This window comes from Myotis daubentonii, chromosome 20 (assembly GCF_963259705.1).
Source record: "Myotis daubentonii chromosome 20, mMyoDau2.1, whole genome shotgun sequence".
In the NCBI taxonomy this organism is placed as follows: Eukaryota; Metazoa; Chordata; class Mammalia; order Chiroptera; family Vespertilionidae; genus Myotis; species Myotis daubentonii.
In genome coordinates this window covers 7,544,214-7,554,877 of record NC_081859.1, presented here as the reverse complement: position 1 = coordinate 7,554,877, position 10,664 = coordinate 7,544,214, and the positions used below count along the sequence as shown (strand labels likewise).

Sequence of the window (10,664 nt, the reverse complement as noted above, 5' to 3'; positions counted from 1 at the left end):
GGGGACAGGGAAGAGGGAGAGTGACCAGCCCAGATTACGCGGTTTTGCTTGGAGCATCACAACGGCCTCCCGGGACGCACTCTGCCTCGATTTCCCCGGGGCTGCCTGCTCTGGCCCCGCACCTAGGCGCGCGCACGCACCCTCCCTGCGCGTAACCGGTCGGGCCGCCCCGACGCGCGCACGGCCGGTGCCCACCTCCAGGGGTTGGGTCAAGGCTGGCTCCTCCCCTCCGGGCCTGGAGCGCCCGGGCGCCCCGCTCGCTCCCAGGTTCCTGCCCGCCACCCCTCCGGCCATGGGCGCCGCGGGCTCGCAGCTGCTGGGCCGCCTCGGCGGGTCCCGCCGCCCCGCGCTGTCCGGGGCCGCCTGGCTCGGGGCGGCCGCGCTCGGCCTGGGCGCCGTGGCGCTGGGGACGCTCGTCTGGCGGCGCGGGCGGCCCGGGCGGCGCCGGCGGCTGCAGCAGGTGGGCACCGTGGCCGAGCTGCGCATCTTCCCGGTCAAGTCCTGCAAGGGGGTGGCGGTGAGCGAGGCCGAGTGCACCGCCCTGGGGCTGCGCAGCGGCCGCCTGCGGGACAGGTACCGGCGGAGCGCGCGCAGGATGGGGATTTGGGGCGGGCGGGGGGGAGGCTTGTCAGCGCGGGACCTGCTGGGGTTGTGTTCGGGGGAGACGGGAGGGGGGCTTACCTTTCCCACATTCCCCCTCCGGAAGGAGAATAGAGGTTTGCCACCTGGGTTTCCGGGGCTGCCTTTGGTCCTGTGGCTGGGAAGGTCAAGTTCGTGCCTGACCCAGCTGGGTAGGGGTTAAAGTTCCTTCTGGGTAGCAGGACTGAGTCTGCCCTGGTTATAAACTTTCTGCCTTGGTTTTGGCACAACCCCAGGAACATAAAATGCCACTGGCACTAGGGGGCAGCCTGGAGCAGCGCTGAATCCAAGTCCTGCTTCGGGACCCTGGCTCTGGCCCCCCTGGGGCTTGTTCCCCACCGTGTCCAGTCCCAGGGCGAGGGTTCGATGCAAGAGGAACCCAGAGGGCAGCCCTGGGGGCGGGGGGGAGGAGGAGGAGGGTGCCCCGAGTGTGCCCTGGCTGGTTTCTCGCAGGTTTTGGCTGGTGATTAAGGAAGACGGACACATGGTCACGGCCCGCCAGGAGCCCCGCCTGGTCCTGGTCTCCGTCGCCTACGAGGATGACTGCCTGGTCTTCAGGGTGCCCGGCGTGGAGCAGCTGGTCTTGCCCAGCAAGCTGCCTTCCTCCAACGCGGTGCACGACTGCAGGTGTTCTGCTCGGCGGCCCCCCCCCCCGCCCCCCCACCTGCGGCAGGCCCCGCCTCCATCCTGGGCTGCTCCCTTAGCCCTCTCTTTGCACAGGAGGGGATGAGGCTGGTGAAGGAAACGTTTAGGAGAAGTCTAGCCCAGTGGTCGGCAAACTCATTAGTCAACAGAGCCAAATATCAACAGTACAACGGTTGGAATTTCTTTTGAGTGCCAAATTTTTTAATCTTAAACTATATAGGTAGGTACACTGTTATGAACTTCATTAGGGTACTCCTAAGGCTTAGGAAGAGCCACACTCAAGGGGCCAAAGAGCCGCATGTAGCTCTCGAGCCGCAGTTTGCCGACCACGGGTCTAGGCTGATCAGGTGTGATCAGGTGCAGGCTATTGCTTTAAGGTATCTGGGAATTGTTTTTTAATATATTTTTATTGACTTCAGAGAGGAAGGGAGAGGGAGAGAGAGATAGAAACATCAGTGATGAGAGAGAATCATTTATCGGCTGCCTCCTGCACACTGGAGATTGAGTCCGCAACCCGGGCATGTGCCCTGACCGGGAATCGAACCTCCTGGTTCACCCGTCGATGCTCAACCACTGAGCCAGGCGGGCTGGGCCCTGGGAATTGTTTTAATCAGACGTGGTAAGACTCGCAGGTCAGGAAATAACTGTCGCAAAGAAAGACGTTTTTTATATCTGCCTGTGCCTAGACACAGGGCCCCATGGGGAAGCTCCAGGTTGGCCAGGAGGCAGAGGGAACAGGAGAGATGTGAGCAAGAGCCTTTACTGTCGTTTCCAAAGGAAGGACTGCGAGGCCGGATAAAGGCTTAGGATTGGTGGGTGTGGAGAATCCCAATGGGTCCTGGCACGTAGGGGCTGCCCCTAGTAGCCTGGTACCCGGCTCTGGGTGACTAGGGCAGGGGATGGCGGCCTGGGGTGTACAGAGCAGCAGAGGAGGTGGCTGGGGCTGAGGCTCTCGATTGGTTGGCATGTGTATGGAAGCCCAGTGGTTCACTACCTCTAGCCCCGGGAGGGGCACTTGCTTTAGAATCAGCAAAGCCCTGAGATGGCAAACCATCACAAATACAGACGATCAAAAAGCGTGATTGAACCCTAACCGGTTTGGCTCAGTGGATAGAGCGTCAACCTGCAGACTGAAGGGTCCCAGGTTCGATTCCGGTCAAGGGCATGTACCTGGGTTGCGGGCACATCCCCAGTAGGAGGTGTGCAGGAGGCAGCTGATCGATGTTTCTAACTCTCTAGCCCTCTCCCTTCCTCTCTGTAAAAATCAATAAAATATATATTTTTTTAAAAAGTGTGATTGATACAAACATGGAGGGAGTGGGAAGAGCCAGCCTTTAGGGCAGTGATGGCGAACCTGTGACACGCGTGTCAAAGGTGACACGCGAACTCATTATTTTGGTTGCTTTTTCTTTGTTAAATGGCATTTAAATATATAAAATAAATATCAAAAATATAAATCTTTTTCTTACTATGGTTGCAAAGATCAAAAAATTTCTATCTGTGACACGGCACCAGAGTGAAGTTAGGGTTTTCAAAATGCTGACACGCCGAGCTCAAAAGGTTCGCCATCACTGCTTTAGGGTTTGTCTCTTTCTGTTTCAGTAGAAAGACCTCTATGCAGAATTGCATCCTTGTCGGCTTCCAGAAGCATCCCGAACCCTCGTGGCCCGTGGGCCAGCAGCTTAGGCAGGGGCCCGGGCTCGGAGGACCCCATCTGCTGCCCCAGGATCTGCCGATGCAGGACGTAACCCTGGTCTCTCCTCTCGCCCTTCCAGGATTTTCGGTCTTGACATTAAGGGCAGGGACTGTGGCGACGAGGCCGCTCAGTGGTTCACCAACTTTTTGAAAACAGGGGCCTTCAGGCTGGTCCAGTTTGAAAAGAGCATGAAGGGAAGGGCGTCGAGGAACATTTTCCCGTCTTTTGTGCAGGACTACGAGGTGAGCCGCCAGAGACCCGCCCCTCACCTCCCTCTGCCCGTCACCCCGCTCGTTCCTCCTCCTCCTCCACCCACAGAGAGCCTCTCTGGGGACCCCAGGCAGGAAAGTGTAGCCTGGCCCAGGTGAGTGGTACCAGGGTGCCGCCTGGGCCGGTGTTGGGGATGGAGAGGGAAGTGGGAAGTGTGGAGGATGGAATGTGGGGGGCAGGTGTGCAGGGAGAAGCCAGGGGCGACGCTCAGACACTCAGGAGAAAACGCTTGGGGAGGTGAAAGTGAGAGGTTCGTTTGGGACTGAATGCAGGTTTCCTAAAATTTCAGAAGCAGGCTGTCCCCGAGCCAGCGCTGTTTTCCCAGGCAGCGCGGGACGGCTTTCTCGGGTGCCGGGAAGGCACCTCCAGTGAAGAAACTGCACCCTGTCCCTTTGCTTCTGCAGTGACATAAGGTTTAAAATAGCATGCACGCTCCTCAGGGTGCCTCCCCAGGCTCCCCGATCCCCAGGTTCCTTGAGTGCACGGGCTGTTCTCTGCCATTTCCCCGCCTAGAACAAGGCTGACGCATAGTAGGTGCTTCATTAAATGCATGTTGAGGGACTGGTGGCAGCTGAATGACGTCCTTACTCCAGTAGAGGTGATTGGCCATAGACGCTTCCCCTGTTGGATGAGGATGAGGATGTGGGAGGGGGATCACCTGCTGGGCGCTGGGGTGAGGAACGAGGAGGAAAGTGGGGCCTGCAGGGGGAGGTTGGCCTCCAGCCTGGCTGCTGCCTTCAGTGTGCGGTCGGCGGGGAACCCCCACCCCCACTTAAGCCCAGAGCTGACTTGGCCATTTCCAAGCTCGGAGCATCCCCTCTTCCCTTCTGCACTCGGGTGTTTTTGCTTCTAGATCAGTGGTTCTCAGCCTCTGGCCCTTTACATACAATTCTTCATGTGGTGACCCAACCATAACATTATTTTCGTGGCTACTTCATCACTGTCATGTTGCTACTGTTACGAATCGTCATGTAAATATCTGATCTGCAGGATGGTCTTAGGCGACCCCTGAGAGGGTCGTTCCACCGCCAAAGGGGTCGCGACCCACAGGTTGAGAACCGCTGTTCTAGACTTTTTTAAAATATATCTATTTTTTATTGAGTTCAGAGAGGAAGGGAGAGGGAGAGAGAGATAGAAGCATCCATGATGAGAGAGAATCATGGATCGGTTGCCTCCTGCACGCCCCCTACTGGGGATGGAGCCCGCCACCCAGGCATGTGCCCTGACCCGGGAATCGAACCTGGGACTCTTCAGTCCGCAGGCCGGCGCTCTATCCACGGAGCCACACCGGCTGGGGTTGGCTTCTAGACTTTGCTTAGCTTTGCAGTCGGCCCAGGGAATGCCACAAGGCGGCGAGGCCTGAGGGGGCCGTGCTCTTGGCGCAGGTGGCCTACCCGGACTGCAGCCCGGTCATGATCATCTCCGAGGCCTCCCTGGCGGATCTGAACACCAGGCTGGAGAAGAAGGTGAAGATGGACCAGTTCCGGCCAAATATCGTGGTGACGGGCTGCGATGCCTTTGAGGAGGTCAGTGGCTCCCTGGTTTTGTGCGTCACGCCCAGAATGCGCTGCTCAAGACACTAGCCGGGGTGGGGAACCTTTCTTCTGCCCAGGGCCGTTTGGATATTTATAACATCATTCTCGGGCCATAGGAAAGGATCCGCTTAAAAACCAGCCTGCTATCGTTGGCCAGACGTTTCATGAACTCACCCCTGAGGCCTTGGCAGGGCCAGACCAAAGGATTGCCAGGTCCTCATACGGCGCCCGCGGGCCTGACATTCCCCACCCCTGCGTCGGAATGGGAACGGCTGTCTCCTTTCGCCAGGGCCGACTCCGACCCTCCAGGGTTGACAGTGTGGAAAACCCTTTCCCCAATCACCTTTGAGTCCTTTGGGGAGATATTCCTTGGCGTCTTCTCGCACTGCTTTCTTGTGCTTAGCTTCATGGCTAGTACCAGCCAAAGAAGAAACTGCTTTAAAGACGAATGAAACCTTGCTCTAGCCCAGTGGTTCTCAACCTTCCTCATGCCGCGACCCTTTAATACAGCTCCTCATGTTGTGGTGACCCCCCATTTCATTGTGACAAATTGAACATCATGAAAGCATAGTGATGAATCACAAAAAGCAATGTGTAATTATATATGTGTTTTCCGATGGTCTTAGGCGACCCCTGTGAAAGGGTCGTGACCCACAGGTTGAGAACCGCTGCCTAGCCGGTTTGGCTCAGTGGATAGAGCGTTGGCCTGCGGACTGAAGGGTCCCAGGTTCGATTCGGGGCAGCTCACGAATGTACCCCAATAGCTGATGCCTGGGTTGCAGGCTTGATCCCCAATAGGCAGCCAATCAATATTCTCTCTCATCATTGATGTCTCTCTCTCCCTCTCTCTTCCTCTCTGAAATCAATAAAAATATATTTAAAAAATAAATAAATAAAAATAAAGTGAGGCCGTGGTGAAGTAAAGAGCAAGCTGTGCAAACATCTGGATAAAAAATAATTTAAAAAAAAAAAAAGACGAATGAAGCCTTAACTCAACAGATAATGTTCCCTCTTCTCCTAGGACACCTGGGACGAAATCCGAATTGGCAGCACGGAAATGAAAAAGGTTTTGGCTTGCCCCAGGTAAGGACTCTCCCGAGACTTGACCCCTGGGGTGTGGCCCGCCCATCGGTTCTTCATCGGCCCCTAACCCCGTGGCTCCTGCCTGACAGGTGCATCATGACCACGGTGGACCCGGATACCGGAGTGATGGACCGGAAGGAGCCCCTGGAGACGCTGAAGAGGTAGGACACGTGTCCAGTGTGTTTTTAATGTGACCCCCACCTAGAACCGCCTGTGGGCGGAGGGGCTCTGCTTGGGCACCTTCCACTCGGCCTTCCGGTTGATTTCTGTCTATCGGTTATTGCGAGTGCTGCTTCCTCTTTGCTTCTGGATGCATCTTTTAGTGCTTTTGACAATTTTTTTTAAAAATATGTGTTTTTGTTGATTTTAGAGAGAGAGAAAAGGAGAGGGAGGGAGAAGGAGAGAGAGAGAAACGTCAATGAGAAAGAGAAGCATCTATGGCCTGCCACTTATTTATAAATAAGCTGGGGATGAAAGCTTGAATTCTATGAAAAGCACTTAGATGATTATTTTTTATTTTTTAATCCTCACCCCAGGATATTTTTCCATTGATTTTTTAAAAAAATATTTTATTGATTTTTTACAGAGAGGAAGGGAAAGGGACAGAGAGCCAGAAATATCGATGAGAGAGAAACATCGATCAGCTGCCTCCTGCACACCCCCCCACGGGGGATGTGCCCGCAACTAAGGTACATGCTCTTCACTGGAATTGAACCCGGGACCCTTCAGTCCACAGGCCCACGCTCTATCCACTGAGCCAAACTGGCTAGGGCATTTTTCCATTGATTTTTAGAGAGAGTGGAAGAGAGAGGGAAAGACAGAGAGAAACATCGATGTGAGAGAGACACATCCATTGGTTGCCTCCTGCACGAGCCCTGACCAGGGCCTGGGCCGGGGAGGAGCCTGTAACCAGGCATGTGCCCTTGACCGGAATCAAACCCGGGACCCTTTGGTCAGCAGGCCGACACTCTATCCACTGAGCCAAACCGGGGAGGGCAAAAGCACTTAGGTTATTAACCCTTTTGAGGATGAATTTCGGCTCCTTGCAGCTACCGCCTGTGTAATCCTTCCGAGAAGCACATCTACAAGTCATCCCCACTTTTTGGGATCTATTATTCGGTGGAAAAAATCGGAAGCTTGAAAGTGGGCGACCCCGTGTACAAGATGGTGCCGTGACGGACCCGCGGGGTGAGTGACTTGGGAAGGGCCGGCTTTGCTTGCGGAAGGCAGTGCCTTGATGTCGCGGCCATGCATTCTCGCGTTCAGATGTTTCTATGTTTTGCTGGAAGAGTGAGCAGCTTGTGTTCTGACCCGTGGAGTTGGAAAATGCCCTTTATTTTTAACCCCCTCCGTCATCTGTACTCCCCCACCCAGCCTTGCCCACGCCACGCTCCCACTCCATATCGGAGGCTCATGCTGGAGCCGCTGCGAAGACAGGTTTGTGTGCCCCGCTCACTAGGGGGTATTATTCAGGATAAGACCCCGAAGGTGAGCGACCCGCAAGAGCTACAGACTTACCTTGTTTCTGTCTCTGATATATACATATATATGTCATATGCTACACACACACACACACACACACAGTCCCCCAAAAATGTATACATACTGTAACAGCAGATAGCTCAACTGATGTTTCTTTCTTTTCAGATTTAACACATTGGAATGAATAGTTATTCAAAGTGTGTATACATTTTTGGGGACACCCTATATATACATATATATATCTTACGTGTATCATGTATCTATCATAAGATACACACACACAGAGAAGTATGTATCATAAGCACTTCCATAGCCTTCCAATCTATTCACATGTCATTTAAAAAATATATAGAGATTGATTTCAGAAAGGAAGGGAGAGGGAGAGAGAGAGAAACATCAATGAGAGAGAATCATTGATCAGCTGCCTCCTGCACGCCCCACACTGGGTATCGAGCCCGCAACCTGGGCATGTGCCCTGACCCGGGAATCGAATGGGACCTCTTGGTTCATAGGTTGACGCTCAGCCAATGAGCCACGCTGGCCGGGCTCAAATGCCACTTTTGATGGCTTCATAACACTGTCTCATCTTACAGTATTTAACAGTTGGACTATGTCCGGTTTTGTTAAAAAGCAATAGTGTAGCACATGTATTTGTATGCAGAGCATTTAAAATGAAGTGTTTTCCTACGAGTTCCGTTTTTAAAGTGGGATTATTGACTCATGGGGGTCTTGGCATATTTCTTAGCATCTTGACCAATTGCTTTCCAAAGGGCTCTTCCCATCTGCACCCCCACATGTCCTGTGAGAGACACCCCTCACTCTGAGCAGTTGCCAGAACTGGGTAATAAATATGTGAATGAATTCACTGACCTATAAGGTGACTTTTTCCCATTAAGGTGATTTGATACAAGATATGATTTCTATTTCCTGCATTTCAATAAGTGGCTGTTTTGTGGGTATTTGAATTACGTACGGCCAGTAGGAGAAATAAGCAAATAATCAGAGATTCTTGTTATTTTTTCAGATGTAAGCGTCCAGGAGACATCGATCAGGATTTTAACAACAATAACAACGCCACCTGGGAGAATCCCATCACCAGCCTCTGATTGTCTTCGCCCTGGAAACGAATCTTGGTTTTTGACTTTTTGGAGTTATTCGTGCTCTGAGTTAATGCAAGGAAAGTATTAGAGGTGATTTGGGGGATGAAAGGTTATATAGATTTTAGGTGAGGAAGACTTTTTAAATGAATGAAATCATCTATAAAATTATTTTGAATGGTACTGTGGCTCTTACACTTCTGACATTAATACTGACGAGTGAAGAAAGTATAAAGAATCTGTTCTAGCCGAAACCGGTTTGGCTCAGTGGATAGAGCGTCGGCCTGCGGACTGAAGGGTCCCGGGTTCGATTCCGGTCAAGGGCATGTACCTGGGTTGCGGGCATATCCCCAGTGGGAGATGTGCAGGAGGCAGCTGATCGATGTTTCTCTCTCATCGATGTTTCTAACTCTCTATCTCTCTCCCTTCCTCTCTGTAAAAAATCAATTTAAAAAAAAAAAAAAGAATCTGTTCTAAAGCTGCACAATTTTTTCAAAACGTTTACTTTTTATCACCTCCCATTCCCTGCTTTAGGCGCAATGAAGAACAGCAGGTTTCCTGATGTGCCGTTATGGACGAACACACAAAATTCTGTTAGTCGGTTCTTCACACGAGGATATATTTCCAATTGATTTTTAGAGAGAGTGGAAGGGAGGGAGGAGGGAGGGGCAGAGAGAAACATAGATGTGAGAGAGACACATTGATTGGTTGCCGCCCTGACTGGAGTGAGAGATCGAACCTGCAACCCAGGTATATGCCCTTCACCCGGAATCCAACCCACAACCTTCTGTGTGTGTGTGGGGGGGGGGGGGGGATGCTCTAACCACTGAGAACACTGGCCAGGGCCCTATTCGTTGGTTTTTTACACGACTGTTGAGTCCTATGGACCTTCCATGTGTGTGCTTTTGACCCGACCACCATGGAATGAGGTTGTACTTGAGTAGGGCGGTTATTTTATAAACCTTGTTTTTATATTCAATTATGCCTCTCTTAAGCCATATAGAAGTAATTGTGTAACTGCCAGATACACTGCCTGGAAACCCAGGTGAGATCAAGGAGAGAACTGGGATGTAAAAGAGAAAGGAAGTTTGAGAGTCGGAGTGGGGAGAAGGAAGGTTGCCCATAGATTCTTAGGCGCAAATCATTTTCATTTTGGTAACCAAGAGAAATGAACTTTTTTGGCATGACGCAGCAAAAATTCCCACTGAAGTGATAAATATGTGAATGAATTCACCGACTTATAATTTTGTGCTTCCTCTACTATTAATAAATGTTTTACTTCTTTGGTATTTATGAGTCTGTTTCCAGGGCTTTCTCACTTTATATTAGAACTTCAGTCACTGCCATTTACCCTTTCGATTGCCTGGTGGAGATGCATTCCGACCCCACAAACATTACCTCCTGTCCCTGGTGGGGGACGGGACCTCAGGGGTCAGGGGGTACAGTCCATCTGACCGAGATGGCCGGTGGGTGGCTGGGAGGAGACTTCCCAGTGGCCCGTAGGAGCGGCTGTACCCGCCCTTGTTTCCCTGTGAGGGGAAGGTGGTCACTTCGCCATACCCCTGAGTAAATTGTGGAAACGATGAAAAATCATGCTAACTTTAAAGTACACCATTAACACAGAGAAGCGAAATCTTCCCTTTAAATTTCTAAAGATATGCCTGGCCTGCGTTGCTCAGTGGTTGAGCGTCAACCTATGAACCAGGAGGTCACGGTTCGATTCCCGGTCAGGGCACATGCCCAAGCCAAGGGCTCGATCCCCAGTGTGGGGTGTGCAGGAGGCAGCCAGTCAATGATTCTCTCTCATCATTGATGTTTCTATCTCTCTCTCCCTTCCTATCTGAAATCAATAAAAATATATTTTTTAGAAATTTCTGAAGAGAAATTAGGGAGAGAGAAATAGAAATCCATAAAATTTAAGGTTTGGGGGCTGTCTTTTCCTTAGAGAATATGGGGTCCAAAGTCCTGCGTCGTTCTGGGATGTGTTACTCTATCTCCCTAGGCCGCCCACCAGACAACATTTGGGGGAGGGAAGAGGTGAGCGCATGGATGGACCCCAATAGCTGAAGCAACGCTGATCTGTGTGCCCTGAACACAATTCCTGGATTCGGGGAGAGGGAGAGGGTGCCCTGAGGTTGGAGAATGAACAGGACAAATTCGTCTGTCCCCAGACTCCCGCCCCTGGGAGGGGGGCGAGGACACCGGGGCGCACCTGCT

The 10,664-nt window shown here is 52.2% G+C and overlaps 1 protein-coding gene across 1 annotated transcript; it reads left to right on the top strand.

Moving 5' to 3' along the window:
- Positions 1-216: 216 nt before the first annotated feature.
- On the top strand, positions 217-8,685 carry MTARC2 (mitochondrial amidoxime reducing component 2). The gene is made up of 8 exons (XM_059677524.1): positions 217-573; positions 1,093-1,266; positions 3,060-3,222; positions 4,636-4,776; positions 5,807-5,868; positions 5,958-6,029; positions 6,918-7,056; positions 8,375-8,685. The coding sequence occupies exons 1-7, from the start codon at positions 293-295 to the stop codon at positions 7,042-7,044; spliced, it is 1,020 nt and encodes a 339-aa protein (XP_059533507.1). The 5' UTR covers positions 217-292; the 3' UTR covers positions 7,045-7,056; positions 8,375-8,685.
- The last annotated feature ends 1,979 nt before the right edge of the window (positions 8,686-10,664 follow it).